Source organism: Heteronotia binoei, chromosome 3 (assembly GCF_032191835.1).
Source record: "Heteronotia binoei isolate CCM8104 ecotype False Entrance Well chromosome 3, APGP_CSIRO_Hbin_v1, whole genome shotgun sequence".
NCBI lineage: Eukaryota > Metazoa > Chordata > Lepidosauria > Squamata > Gekkonidae > Heteronotia > Heteronotia binoei.
The window spans coordinates 54,100,444-54,115,977 of record NC_083225.1 but is presented as its reverse complement, the minus strand read 5'-3'; the positions used below and the strand labels follow the sequence as shown (position 1 = coordinate 54,115,977).

General features: G+C 41.2%; 2 protein-coding genes across 4 annotated transcripts in view; both read right to left on the bottom strand.

Moving 5' to 3' along the window:
- Positions 1-2,208: 2,208 nt before the first annotated feature.
- LOC132568225 (histone H2A-beta, sperm-like) lies at positions 2,209-3,978 on the bottom strand. 3 transcript variants are annotated; one of them, XR_009555176.1, is made up of 2 exons: positions 3,841-3,978; positions 2,209-2,819 (listed from the first exon to the last, which is right to left on the bottom strand). XR_009555176.1 is itself a non-coding variant. In XM_060233824.1 (2 exons), exon 2 carries the CDS (start codon positions 2,809-2,811, stop codon positions 2,383-2,385), a length of 429 nt encoding a protein of 142 aa, XP_060089807.1. In that variant the 5' UTR covers positions 2,812-2,819; positions 3,612-3,725; the 3' UTR covers positions 2,209-2,382. The 3 variants fall into 3 exon arrangements, 1 of the variants encoding a protein (XP_060089807.1); XR_009555175.1 differs by having other exon boundaries at positions 3,501-3,949; XM_060233824.1 differs by lacking the exon at positions 3,841-3,978 and adding an exon at positions 3,612-3,725.
- Positions 3,979-7,604: 3,626 nt separating this feature from the next.
- Positions 7,605-15,534, bottom strand: part of LOC132568223 (late histone H2A.2.2-like) — a 69,723-nt gene continuing 61,793 nt past the window's right edge. The window contains exon 2 of the mRNA XM_060233821.1: positions 7,605-8,109. Within this exon, the coding sequence (XP_060089804.1) occupies positions 7,714-8,100 (387 nt within the window). The 5' untranslated portion in view covers positions 8,101-8,109 and the 3' untranslated portion in view covers positions 7,605-7,713. The remainder of the gene's footprint in view (positions 8,110-15,534) is intronic.

Here is a 15,534-nt window from a genome sequence, read left to right as displayed (position 1 = left end):
GTCTTTACCATAGGATATTTTTGTAATGAGGTCATGCCAATCCCATGTAGTCCAATTGGTTTTTAAATCAGTAAAACTATACAGGAACTGGCAAGTTCCTCTGCTTAAGGGGGCAATGTAGAGTGCTCACTTTCTAATGATAAAAACAATATAAAATATAACTAACATGGTTACACAGATGTGAGTTGTGCCACGTGCCCCTAGTGAAGTCCCAGGTACTTCCCAGTCCATGCCATTGACAACACAGCACAGCCATATTCTATTTAGTGTTCACTATCATAACAGACATATCCAATATGAGAAGAATTACATGTACCCACTAACATTGCATTGTGACTTCTTGGAACAATGAGATATTGCTACAGAAGTGCTGCTATATCTTCCAAAACAAATGAGTGTCCACTGCAATTTGTTATTCTCTGAAGGGATCTTTGGGGAGATATTTAAAATAAGGAGGTGGCAAGGTATAGCCCAGTCTAACTAGATCTTAGAAGCTAAGCAGGGTCTGTACTTGGATGGGAGACCACCAAGGCAGATGCTAAAGAGGAAGGCAATGGCAAACCGCCTCTGCTTCTCACTTGCTTTGAAAGCCCCTTGCTGGGGTTGCCACAGCCTCTGTTGAGACTTCACAGCAGTTATGTATGTACATTTAAATATGGGCTGCATCCACACATTGGTGACTATTGCACTGTAGTGTTGTAACAGCAGTAACTTGCAACTGGACCTTCTGTATGGATAAACTTCTATTGACAATGATTGCTGAAGTGCAATATCTAAAGATGTATGGGCTCAGCCATGATAAACAATATGTTGGATCCAGCGTCAGAATTAAACTCTCCCACCACCTTCCTCCCACTTAGCTCCATGAAATATTGCTCCTGGGGGGGAAATGGATTATGCGGAATGAAGTTAATTGGGAGGTCTGAAGTAGGAAGGAGGAATCAATGAAACTACCAATTTAGTCTAGAATCTACCCACTAACTACTCTTGCTCCAGAGGCTTTAAACTTAAAAAAGCAAGTTTTTGAAAAATATACATTCCTTTTTATGCTTAGAACATTTTGAACAACAAGATGCTGGCTTCGTGAACAGTCATCCTCAAATGCCAACAATCCATTTACATCTTTACCATTAGATGTTCTAGCAATGAAGTCATACACAAGTCACCATGATTAAGTGTACTCCAATGGCAGATTCCAGTGCCAGAAGCCTCTCACACTACATTTAATGATAGTGGCTCAGGGGCCAGAGTGTTTGGCAGAGATGTGGGAATCCCTGGTTTGAATATCCACTCAAGTCATGAAGATTGCTGGGTACCCTTGGACCAGTCACTCTGTCCATTTAACCTAGCTCATCAAATTGTTGTTGTGAGAATAAAACAGAGAAAAAGAGAATGGTCCTATAAGCTGCTTCAGGTGCCCATGGAGAATTAAAGTTGGATATAAATACCTAAATAAACAAATATGGTAACCCGTGGCACAGAGTGGTAAAACTTGCAGTACTGCAGTCGGAGCTCTCTGCTAATGACCTGAGTTCAATCTCAGCGGAGGCTGGTTCAGGTAGTCGGCTCCAGGTTGACTCAGCCTTCCATCCTTCTGAGGTCAGTAAAATGAGTACCCAGCTTGCTGGGGGGAAAGCGTAGATGACTGGGGAAGGCAATGGCAAACCACCTCGTAAAAAGTCTGCCGTGAAAACGTGAAAGCAACTTCACCCCAGAGTTGGAACAACTGGTGCTTGCACAGGGGACTACCTTTACCTTTTTAAAGACTATAACTGCTGATTCAGATATTGATAGTAACATGTAACGTCTGTGGGACGTTTGAATTTTTACTTGAGAGTAGCAGAAATTACACTTTCAGCAAGTGTAAATTGGTAGCCCTGCTAGAGGAGAAGGTACAGAGACTTAAGGCATGCTTGCCAACACTACAGTGTATAAGGGAAGGTGAGGATCTTCTTGACAGAACCCATGAAGTGCTCTTGAAAGGAGAACAGGCTCAAGATCACCCAGCAAGCTTTATGTGGAGGAGTGGGGGAATCAAACCCAGCTCTCCAGATTACAGTCCATTGCTCTTAACCACTACACCACACTGCCTCTCAATTAGTTCCATTTTACAGCAGCCATGTACTATACAGAACCTTATCATTTTAGATGAACAGCTGGCAACCCTAATTTGACAAATGAATTAAATAAAATATGATTCTACCTTGGTATGTTACAGAATTTAATTTTATTTCAGCTTTAAAAATCATATTGGGAATTAAAGATTAGACAGTTTACACACAAGCTGGTGGAGTATTCATCACTGAAAATGAGGGTTCTTGCAACTGTTACTTGTTTCATTTGTGTCTATTTGTGTAAGACAGCTACGACAGACAGAAGGTTTTAGAATTCCTGTGACTGAACATCTGCCACTTCTTTAGGCAACTCAGACTTCTTGCGAAGCAGCTGGGGAAGTATATTGGGAAGAACCCCTCCCTCAGCAATGGTCACACCTGAAAACAATCGGCTGAGTTCCTCATCCGTCCTCACGGCCAGCTGAAGATGTCGTGGCCCAATTCGTTGCTTCTTGTTTTCAGAAGCAGCGTTTCCTGCAAGTTCCAATATCTCAGCAGTCAGATATTCCAACACAGCCGACAAGTAGACTGCAGCTCCCACACCTATTCGTTCAGCATACTGACCCCGCCTCAAGAACCGATGAACACGGCCCACTGGGAACTGGATACCAGCTCTATCTGACCTGGTTTTCTGTGAAGGAAGGGCAGGCTTTGCTGCAATTGTTGACTTTGCTGTCTTTTTCCCATGCCCAGACATTCCAGTTTCTGCAAAGGATAGAAGATATTAATAGTTGCAATGCAATTCAACAACAGGCTTTTATGAAGGTGGATGTCTTCCATTACAACCCTACTCCTTTCAAATAAGCATGCAATAGGACTTTGCTCCTGGGGAATACTTGCATTCACATGAGTGAAGGGTTTCTATTCAATCTTTACTTAGTACATTCCTTAAAATTAATTTCCAACTTGGTTAATATGAGGGTTACCACATTTCTCCTGCTTTCTGCTTTACATGGGACCTGCACATTCCATTTCATGCTAAAGAGAGATTGAAATTTTCCATACCTTGAAATTTTTTACCTAGTCCAGTCAGTGCTCTATGACACTTTTCTCTCATTATGACAGACTGAAAGTGGTACCTGAAATATCTTTCCCTCTTCCCCCCTTTTGTTTTTCTAGTGAACATGCAGCTTGATGAAATGCTCTGGGGAATTCAAAATCCTGTTCTCTATTTGGTTTCCTTTGGGTTGAGCGTAACTCTTACCTGACTATTCTGGAATTTTCATGTAGGCCAAACAGGGCTTTGTAACCCACACATCAGCATTAGAACAAAGCAAGAAACCACCCTTTCACCACAAGTTACATTAACTATAGCTTTTTGTTAACAGGACTATTTTTAGAAAAATCTTTAGTTTCTATATTCCAAAGCCTTCTTTGTTTCTGTACCTCTTTTTTAGTCCTCCTTTCTGCTCTTTGCTGTCTCAACAGTGGATAATTTGCTTTCTGTGAGGAAACAACTATTGTGCTGAAACAAGGCATAAACTAAAGCAGCCTCACCTTCAAGAACATGGGAACATCTTTTAAACTTCTCAATTGTAGCAAGCTCATTAGGAGCCTTCCTTTCACCTGAAATCAACTGGGAAGCTTCAGTCACAACCACTATCTCTGCATGGCAATTGTTGATGCTGAGAAACTGCTTTAATAAGTTAGCTGCCTACTGTTTGCTAAATCTCATATGTTTCAAAGAAAATATATCCCAACCTGCTTTTAATCCTATTCAATTTACCTTTATGTCACTCTACTAAATCAAATATAAATAGCAAGAAGCAGAAGGTGAGATGTTGCCAAAACTGTATGGAAAGGGAAGCTCTAATAACACCCTGATCCAGAGCACACTTATACCTAGGGTTGCCAGGTCTGTGTTGGAAAATACCTGGAGACTTGGGGGAATGAATCTGGGAGAAGGTGGGGTTTATGGAGGGGAGGGGCCTCAGCATAGTACAATGCCATACAGCCCACCCCTCAAAGCAGCCATTTTCTCCAGGGGAGCTGATCTCTGCCTGCTGGAGATCTGCTGTAAAAGTGGGAGAGCGCCAGGCCCCACCTGGAGGCTGCCTACCCTATACCCCATTTTAAGTATGCTGCTATGACAAAGGGAAAATATGACCTTTAAGCTTTTGTGTAGCCATTAGAGAGATGACATAAGATCTGGGAGACTCAAGCATGAACCCTCCACTCTGCCAAGCATGACTTTGCACCTGTCAGTTATTTTAGGCTAATCTACCTCATAGATGTGTGTGTTGGTGTAAAACAGAGGATGGGAGGTCAGTGTTGCACGTCGTTTTGTAGAGAAAAGTAGGGTGTAAATATATCTAAACAAAATAACACAAATCTTCCTTTTATGGATATTAGTGATTAGAAGAGGCTTGCCTAAATCAGCCTTGATAACTGGGGGCTACTGAAGACCCCTTATCTGCTTGGGTAGGAGTGGTAGAAAGATGTATTGGGAATTGGAATGTAGTCAGTGAAAGAAACTGATACTTGGAGTTTGCAGCAGGGTGGCCAAAATGGACCTAGCTGCATTTCAAGGGTATGCTGCTTCTTTGAAAGGAACCAGCCTTGTTTAACACTTTCAGGATATTTCCTGTTTCTCCAGGTTCCAGTTATATATTTGTATACAAAACAGACATAAGTCTCTACTAGTATCCCACCTCTCAAAGAAACAGTCTTTGAAAAGGCAGCCTGTAAAAGCTTCTGCATTTAAGAATAACACAGAGTGCTAAATGCTGGCCACATCATTTCCCCACATGGAAGCTGCATCCTCTCAAAGACAGTCCTCAGTAATGGTGATTGCTATGGAAGTAATTCTGGTTCTGTCACACCTTTGTGTATTTCAGTAGATTACAATGTCTAATATACATCTTCTATCCAAATCATTCTTGGGATTCCTGCTTCTTTTTCCTGGCCCCATTCTAGTGTCTTGAACAAGATTCTGATGCACAGAAATTAAGCAGGTATTGGCAAGCTTCAGCTGTTCCATTTCCTTGTGTCAGGCTGCTGCTTGAAGTCAGGAACAAAAGCCCTGACTCTACACTTACTTTCTTAGAAAAGTTTCATGCACTTCTGAACAAACACGCCAAGGATCAGGATGTAAATATTTTTAGGTTTGCAACCTTACTTGGAAGCAAATTCTACTGCAGTCAGTATACACATGGCTTTGCAAGTAATTATGGTCTCTTTCCAGGATTGTGAATGAGGGAAGATGTCATCTCTTCCTAGGAGGTGCCTAGATCTCATGGTAGCACTTAGATAGCTCTCTTTACTGTTCCTCACTATTTCTTATCCAGCAGCAAGTAGCCTTCCCCAAAGGGTCTCTTTTGGCCTTGGAAAAATTGATCCCTGGGATCTCTATGGATCCACACAGGCCAGGGAGTCCACTGAGGGCCAAGTTCTAGGATTTCAATTTCAGTCATGTTAGGGTAGTCAAATAATAATGATGCATGACTGTAACAATGGGGGGTTTGATTGGAGGTCTCAGAGCAGAGTATCTAGTCTCTTAGGGCTTTTTTTTGTAACAGGAACTCCTTTGCATAGTAGACTACACATCTCTGATGTAGCCAATCCTCCAAGAACTTACAGGGCTTTTACTACAGGGCCTACTGTAAGCTCCAGGAGGATTGGCTACATCAGAGATGTGTAGTCTAATATGCAAAGGAGTTCCTGTTACAAAAAAAGCCCTGCTCTTAGATAAGAGTGCATATCTCATTTATACTGGTAGGAAAATTAAAGTGACCAGAAGTTGGCCTCATTATTCATATCTGTATCAAAAGCCATATAAATTGACACAACTATAATGAACTTAGAATCATAGCATTGGAAGGGACCTCTAGGGTCATCTAATCCATCACCCTGCACAATACAGGAAAGTCACAAATATCTCCACCTAAAGTCACAGGATCAGCATTTCCATCAGATGGCCATCTAGCCTCTGTTTAAAATCCTTCAAGGAAGGAGAGCCCACCATCTGCCGCCAAAGCCTGTCCCACTGAGGAACCCTTCTGTCAGGAACGTTTTCCTTATTTTTAGTCAAAAACTCTTCTGATTTAATTTCAAACCATTGGTTCTGGTCCAACCTTCTGGGGCAACAGAAACAACTCCACACCAGCCTTTAAATAACAGCTCTTCAAAGACTTGAAGATGGTGATCATATCACCTCTCGGTCATCTCCTCTTCAGACTAAACATAACCAGATCCTTCAACCTTTCTTCTTAGGTTCCACTCTCCCATAACTATTAAATATATTCTCTTCTGCTGAGATTTCAAAGATCAGGATCTTTGAGCAATAACACTCTGGCTGAACACAAACTTGGTCTGTAGTTGGATAAAGTTTAAAATACATTTGCCCTGAGAACAGGATAATTGCTTTGGATGAAACAAGCTGAAAACTAAGTTATGGGAGGGTCAACTTGTCAAGTTATTCACTTATTTTTAAAGCCATGTATTCTCATGGATCTTGGGGCTGTATGTATATGTACTAACAGGGCTTTTTTGAGTAGGAACGCACAGGAACGCAGTTCTAGCTGGCTTGGTGTCAGGGAGTGTGGCTTAATATGTCAATTAGTTCCTGCTGGTTTTTTCCTACATAAAAAGCCCTATGTACTAATACAAAAAATATGCGTGGAGCAGTTCATTTATTGTTATTGAAGTCCTTAGATCAAACACAAAATTTCCAGGATTTTAAAATACTGGAGTGCATTGAATCCCGTGATGAATGAGTCAGGTTGCCAATGGACCTGGAGAACAATGTCCTGTTCCCTTTAATATAGGCTTGATGTTTGGGAATGAGGAGCTGAAGCTTTTCATGGTATGAAGACAAATGAAACCACCTGGTAAATAGCATCATATTAACCCATCATTAAAGTGGCAGGGTATTTTTCTCCATGCCTGTTGGCAGCCTTCCCCACAGGGTCTCTTTTGGCCCTGGAAAAATTGATCCCTGGTCAATTTTTATGACCAATGTTATTTGGTCATAGGGTCACCAAAGATTTTGCAGCAAACATGTTAACACAATAGAACATACCACATTTGGCTGTGATCAAACATGAGAACAACAGCTCCTTGTTTCCTACATCTGTGCTTTGGCTAAGTAAGTCACATGTGATTTGTCCTTTATCATCTAACAAGCTTTTCTCATTGAACTGTGGGTTTCTTCCTTGGCCACCCAGCTCTATTTCTCCAATTATGCATGCTTACATTTGGTTCCTTCTCTAGCTTCAAACATGCCATTAACAATGAGGCCACAAGCTGTATATCCCACTAGTGAACAACATGATTGCTTTAGTCTTCCCAGCTCCCAGAAGTTTCATCTCAGCATCATGCAGCTTTATCACTGTAGTAGATGGGAAAGGTGTTAAAATGGTACAACTTCATCCCACCTACTGAAGCATAGATGTTATTAGGCATGAATAATAAGTTTACTATGCCACAAAGTCCCCATTTCAATAAGACAACATTCAGCTGCTTGATAGCAAAAAGGCTATGACCAGGTTGTGTATTCCAGGAGTTTTATTAGTACAAAACCCATTAAAGTGATTGAGCATAAGTTACAAGTGCAAGTAAACAAATTTCAGCCATTCAGAAAGCAAAAAGCCACACACAGTCATATATCAGGTCCACCTGGAAGAGTTTTCTTAGGAACAAGTTGGGGAAGGATGTTGGGCAAAACACCTCCTGCAGAAATGGTCACCCCTGCAAACAAATTGCAAAGTTCATGATCACCCTTCACAGCCAGCAAGATGTGTCGTGGCCCAATTCTCTGTTTCTTGTTTTCTGAGGCAGCCTCTCCTGCGAGCTCCAGTACTTCAGCTGTCAGATGCTCCAACACAGCTGTCAGGAACACAGCAGCTCCTCTACCTACTCTTTCAGCATACAGACCTCGTCTCAGGAACCGCTCAATGCGGCCTACTGGGAATTGCAGTTCAGCTCTGGCAGACCTGGTTTTCCGGGAAGCAACAGGCTTTGCAGGCTTCTTTCCACGTCCAGACATTCTGATGCCTGCAGAGAATAGAGAGGAAAGTCTCCCTTTATTACATGATTTAGTAAGGTGTTCCAATGGTAGACTGGTACACAAGTTATCATTATACGATCATGTTACTGGTCTATGGTGAAAATGTTACCTTCTCCTACAGACTGATTGGCCACTGTGTGAGACAAGAAGCTAAACTAGATGGACTACTGGTCTGACCAATAAGATTGGAAACCAGTGGGAGACTGGGTGGGGGCAAGGACATGGAAAAGGTTGTCAGTGACAGCAAGCTATCACCTCTGGGAAAACACCAAAGTGACATCATGCCAATCACCAGGTTCTTGTTTTACTTTTTCTTTCTCTTGCCAGCCACTGGTGTGCAGTACAAAGTACAGAGCATATTATATTCCATCAGAATACGTTCTGTTCTGGTGTATGCCATAACACTCATGAAATTCTTGTCATTGCTTGGTTTGTTTATACATAAATAAGAACATAAGAGAAGCCATGTTGGATCAGGCCAATGGCCCATCCAGTCCAACACTCTATAAGAACATAAGAGAAGCCATGTTGGATCAGGCCAACGGCCCATCAAGTCCAACACTCTGTGTCACACAGTGGCAAAAAATGTTATATACACACATACACTGTGGCTAATAGCCACTGATGGACCTGTGCTCCATATTTTTATCTAAACCCCTCTTGAAGGTGGCTATACTTGTGGCCGCCACCACCTCCTGTGGCAGTGAATTCCACATGTTAATCACCCTTTGGGTGAAGAAGTACTTCCTTTTATCCGTCTTAACCCGTCTGCTCAGCAATTTCATCGAATGCCCACGAGTTCTTGTATTGTGAGAAAGGGAGAAAAGTACTTCTTTCTCTACTTTCTCCATTCCATGCATTATCTTGTAAACCTCTATCATGTCACCCCGCAGTCGACGTTTCTCCAAGCTAAAGAGTCCCAAGCGTTTCAACCTTTCTTCATAGGGAAAGTGCTCCAGCCCTTTAATCATTCTAGTTGCCCTTCTCTGCACCTTCTCTAAAGCTATAATATCCTTTTTGAGGTGCGGCGACCAGAACTGCACACAGTACTCCAAATGAGACCGCACCATCGATTTATACAGGGGCATTATGATACTGGCTGATTTGTTTTCAATTCCCTTCCTAATAATTCCCAGCATGGCATTGGCCTTTTTTATTGCAAACGCACACTGTCTTGACACTTTCAGTGAGTTATCTATCATGACCCCAAGATCTCTCTCTTGATCAGTCTCTGCCAGTTCACACCCCATCAACTTGTATTTGTAGCTGGGATTCTTAGCCCCAATGTGCATTACTTTGCACTTGGCCACATTGAACCGCATCTGCCACGTTGACGCCCACTCACCCAGCCTCAACAGATCCCTTTGGAGTTCCTCACAATCCTCTCTGGTTCTCACCACCCTGAACAATTTAGTGTCATCCGCAAACTTGGCCACTTCACTGCTCACTCCCAACTCTAAATCATTTATGAACAAGTTAAAGAGCATGGGACCCAGTACCGAGCCCTGCGGCACCCCACACCCCACTCTGTATCACACAGTGGCCAAAAATTTATATATATATATATATATACACACACACACACACACTGTGGCTAATAGCCACTGATGGACCTCTGCTCCATATTTTTATCTAACCCCCTCTTGAAGCTGGCTATGCTTGTAGCCGCCACCACCTCATGTGGCAGTGAATTCCACATGTTAATCACCCTTTGGGTGAAGAAGTACCTCCTTTTATCCATTCTAACCCGACTGCTCAGCAATTTCATTGAATGCCCACAAGTTCTTGTATTGTGAGAAAGGGAGAAAAGTACTTCTTTCTCTACCTTCTCCATCCCATGCATAATCTTGTAAACCTCTATCATGTCACCCCGCAGTCGACGTTTTTCCAAGCTAAAGAGCCCCAAGCGTTTTAACCTTTCTTCATGGGGAAAGTGTTCCAACCCTTTAATCATTTTAGTTGCCTTTTTCTGCACTTTTTCCAATGCTATAATATCCTTTTTGAGGTGCGGTGACCAGAATTGCACACAGTATTCCAAATGAGATCGCACCATCAATTTATACAGGGGCATTATGATACTGGCTGATTTGTTTTCAGTTCCCTTCCTAATAATTCCCAGCATGGCGTTGGCCTTTTTTATCACAATCGCACACTGTCTTGACATTTTCAGTGAGTTATCTACCACGACCCCAAGATCTCTCTCTTGGTCAGTCTCTGCCAGATCACACCCTATCAACTTGTATTTACAGCTGGGATTCTTGGCTCCAATGTGCATTACTTTGCACTTGGCCATAGAATAGAATTGCCATGTCCAAGTCAAGAAATATATGAGGACTTTGGGGGTGGAGCCAGGAGACATTGGGGGCTGAGCCAGCAGCAAGGTTGTGCCAAGCATAATTGAACTCCAAAGGAAGTTCTGGCCATCACATTTAAAGGGACCACACACCTTTTAAATGTCTTCCCTCCATTTAGAAATAATGAAGGACAGGAGCACCTTCTTTGGGGGCTCATAGAATTGGACCCCCTGCTCCAATCTTTTTGAAACTTGGGTGTGCTTTGAGGAGAGGCACCAGATGCTATGCGGAAAATTTGGTGCCTCTAACTAAAACAACAGCCCCCCCTCCAAAGCCCCAGATACTCACAGATCAGTTCTCCATTATACTCTATGGGAATCGATCTCTGTAGAGTATAATGGAGTGCCTAGTAGACATTTTCCTTCCCCACCCCCACTTTCTGATGACCCTGATCCCCTGTCCCCACCTGGGGATTGGCAACCCTATACATGATTAATTTCTTAACCAATTGCTATCTATGCTGTCTTTTTTGAAAGCAATAGTGAAATTATGATGAACTGGGGAGAAGATATGAGGTTAGGATTAGCATTGCAGTTGATTTTTGTAGTAAGGAGAACTTGTATTGTTCTTATTTTGATTTATATACTATAACTTTTTTCTCATTGGGTTAATAAAATTGCAAGAGCCACTGAAAAGGATATGTCTGGTGGCAGCAACAATTAGAAAATGTCATTCAGATACCTAGTACTCAAGTCTGAAAAATGAATCTGGCTCCTAAAGCAAAAGAAAATTTGTCAAGGCCTGGCCCATTCAGTAGTTGTGATTCCAGGGGAATGTAAAAAGCTAGGATTGTACAGATCTACAAGGTGGAACAATGTCTTTACATTAGAAACATAACAAAATAATTAGTTCCTACTTCACACGCATTACACGTGTTAATCTTTGTCTCTTGAGTTGAAGAACACACCGGTACAAGTGAAGGCTCTGAGAGGAGCACTGTAGAGGGTTTTTACCCTGTTAGTGAATTTGCAGTCATCGTCTCCTAGCCAATGGAAATGCTTAATTTTTTTTTCAACTGTCTTCTTTTGTAGGGTTACAGATTCCAAGCTTGAAAATTCCTGGAGATTTGCAGGTGGAGCCTGGGAAGGTCAGGGTGAGACCTCAACCAGAGAGCCAGTTAGGTGTAGTGGTTAAGTGTTAAGTGTGTGGACTCTTATTGTGAAAAACTGGGTTTGATTCCCCACATGCAACTGCTGGGAGACCTTGGGTCAGTCATAACTCTCTCAGAGCTGTTCTTCTCTTGTGGGGAGGGGAAGGGAAAGGAGATCGTAAACTGCTCTGAGACTCCTTTAGGTAGTGAAGGGGAGGATATAAATCCAATCTCTTTTTCTGTAATATCATAGATTCTACAGTCCAAACCAACTATTTTATCCAGGAGAACTGATCTCTATAGTCTAGAAGCCAGTTGTAATTCTAGGAGATCTCCAGGTCCTACCTGGAAGTTGGCAACTAGGACTGGGAAAATTGGACAGTGTCATCTAAACAAAGGACAACTGATTCAATATTCAGAGTTAAATTACTTTGTCATCAGTAGCATTTTACTATCAAGACATTCAGGTAAATCTTAATTTAATTACTATTTATCTCCCCTTCCCCTCAAAAAGCTCCAGCCACACTATGTGGTTCATTTTACCCTCATAACAATTCTGAGGTAAATTAGGTTGAAAAACCATCAGGCCAAGTTACCCCATTAAGTTTCATGAACCAAAAAGGAACTGGAACTCAGCACCCTAACCACTAAAGTACAACCAGTTTCTACACAATTAAGAATAACTTGATCTACAGATATAAACAAATGATGTTTATTACCATACCATGGTAAACACCACTTGGTTTTTTTTTTTACAGGTTGGCCAGTCATAAATAAATCAGCTTTATCTTGGGCTCTTGGTGCAGTATTTATATTTTTGTTTACAATTGTTTGGCACTTTAAATTTTTAAAAAAGCAAACAACAGACACCCATAGCCTTTTCAGTATAATACCATATGAAACATATGAAGCTGCCTTATACTGAACCAGACCCACGGTCCATCAAAGTCAGTATTGTCTTCTCAGACTGGCAGCGGCTCTCCAGGGTCTCAAGCTGAGGTTTTTCTCACCTATTTGCCTGGACCCTTTTTTGGAGATGCCAGGGATTGAACCTGGGACCTTCTGCTTCCCAAGCAGATGCTCTACCACTGAGCCACCGTCCCTCCCCTTTATCTTGAACTGTAAACCAACAACACCAATTGCCACTTAGTTTTTACAAGAAGGCTACTCACCCTTTTTCCTTTAAACTTACTGTAGCACACAACACTAAACCATTTTTTCCCCACCTGCTAGCCAGCAGCTTTGTCCTCCCTCACAAATAGATCCTGCTGCCTTTTAAAACCTTCCTTGTTTGGAACTGAAGCAGAAATTCCCTTAGCTATCTCCATCTTGTCTGTTGCTCTAGGTTTATTGTTTTCACCTTGATTCTCAGTCTGGAAGGCACCATCAGCTTACTTTAGAAAAGTCCCAAATGACTGGTTGCTCCAAATTAAGATGAGTGATGAAGCGGTGAAGGAAGCATGGATTCGTTGGCTCAAAGATTTCGGCTATAGCATAGATCTAGAGGAATGGGAGAAATTATGGGAACATAATTCAAAGCTGATAAGGCCGGCAGATCTTAAAGAAAATCTATGTAAAATGGTATATAGGTGGTATCTTACACCTAATAGATTGGCTAAAATTTATCCCACATATTCCAACAAGTGCTGGAAATGTCGAGAAGTTAAAGGATCTCTATTCCATATATGGTGGCAATGCAAGTCAGCTAGAAAGTATTGGATACAAATTAATATTTGGACTCAAAAAATCTTGGAAATACAAGTCACCCATGTGCCGGAACTATATCTCTTAAACATCTGTAGGCAGAAATTGCCCACAGCAAAGCTGAAATTGTTAATGTATATTATCACAATTGCTAGAATATTATATGCCAAGTACTGGAAAGGTGATAAAACCCCAAACAGAGATGAGTTTATAAACAAATTATTAGAAACCGCTGAGGCGGACTTAATGTCTACAAGACTAAGAAACGGAAATGTGCAGAAGTGTCAGGAGGAATGGGATCCTGTGTATAAGTGGGTCAAAAGTAAAGGATTTGATATGGAGTAATTATATTGAAACACGACACAATTTTTGATTAATGAGAAGGTTTAGTTAAAAAGCTGAGATTTTGATATTAAGTTTTTACACAAATATGGTTGAAACAATTGTGAAACTACAACTGAATAATTTCTGAATAATTTCTGATCTTACCGAAACCTCTCCCTCTCCCAGTGTGTTTGGTGGGGTATTTGTTGCTTGGTTGTTGATTATGGGAGGAGGATGTATGTATTTTGTCTGTGGCTTAGTGTTCGACTAAGCTATGTGTTATGTGCTTTATGTTGTTTTTTTTCTTTTCTTTTTGTCTACATTTTTCTTTTTCTTGTCTATGTAATGTTTTTCTTATCTTAAATAAAAGCAAATTCTTTCATAAAAAAAGAAAAAAAGAAAAAAAAAGAAAAGTCCCAAATAGTCTGGTAGATAGAGGATGTGCCCTGTTTCTTCTGCCACTCCCTGAGTAGGCTGATTTCAGGTGTTATGGAAGGGAAGGTATTAACGTTATGATCATTTCACTTCACGAAAAGAAGAGATACTTCATTCATCATTATTATTTATACAGCACTACCAATGTACAACTCTGCTAATTATTTCCAATGAAGGAAAGGTTTTGAAAGGAGAGCAGTCACTTTAAATGAGATTGCCAGAACTTTCTTTGGAGTTCAGTCATGCTTGTCACTACCAATACTCCCTCTAAGCTGTGGAGTCTTGTGAGCAAAAATTCTACTTTGTAAGTTACTGCATAAATTAGTTTGCTCTGGGGTCATTTTTCCTGAGCTATGTGTGAGTCAGTCTAAAAAACTGTGAGCTAGCTCACACAGACTCAGCTTAGAGGGCACACTGGTCACAACCTTGCTCCTTGCTTTACTCCCAAAGTCTCCTGGCTCCACCCCAAAGTGCCCAGATATTTCCTGAGTCAGCCAGCCCTGGCAACCCTAGTTTGCAAAAATCCAGGATAGGGGGAGTCTTCCTGAACTCCTCAGGCAGACTACTCCAAACTGGAGGAGGGGAACAATGAAATGAAAAAGTATAGGCAGTTTTTTTTTAAAAAAAATACCACCCTGTTGACAAACCAACCTGGTATAAAGGTTAAAATATTGGACAAAGATCTGAAAAGCGCAGGTTCAAAGCCCCACTCTGCCACAAAACTCACATGGTGAACTTGGGCCAGTCACTCTTTAGCCTAACAGAGTTGAGGTGATAAGACAGAAGGGGAAAGAGTAATGTTTCAAACTGTTCTGGATCCCTACGAAGAGGTGGAAACTGAGGTATAACTATTTAAATAAAGGAGTTAGATCCAAGTGGGTAGCCCTGTTGGTCTGAAGCAATAGAACAAAGCAGTAGACAAGTTGCACCTTTAAGACCAACTAAGTTTTATTCACAATGTAAGCTTTTGTATGCTCTAAAGCAGACTTCATCAGACAAAACTGGAATGGCAAGCCATCTTTAAATATAGAGAAAGTGGGCAGTGAGTTGGTATGTAGAGTCATGGGAATGTTTTTAGCAGATTAAAAGAATCACAAATTGGGGTCTGTGTTTGTTTGTTTGGTATTAACTGGGCTGTAACAGCAGTGGTGGGTGATAAAAAACAGACATGTCATAGGTGTGAATTGCCATAAAGCTGGATGTCATTCTGGCTTTTTAGTTGTGGGTTTAAATGGAGGGCATTAGTATCTCAAGAGGTTATAACATTATAGTTTGCCATTAGAAGAAAAGAATACATTAAAATACAGTGGAAGATGGGTTAGTATTTGTAATAAGATAAACAGCCAATATGCCTATTTGAGTATGTCAATACAAAAACCCAAAATATTCTGTTCTAAAAGAGAAATACATTCTAGTTTGGCATTAGAAAAAAAGTTACCTTAAAATATAGTGGGAGGTGGGTTAGTATGTGTAATGAGATAAAAAGTTCATGTTCCTTATTTGAGT

Excerpts from the sequence above, each read along its gene's own strand:
- LOC132568225 (XM_060233824.1), bottom strand. The coding sequence starts at position 2,811 with ATGTCTGGGCATGGGAAAAAGACAGCAAAGTCAACAATTGCAGCAAAG.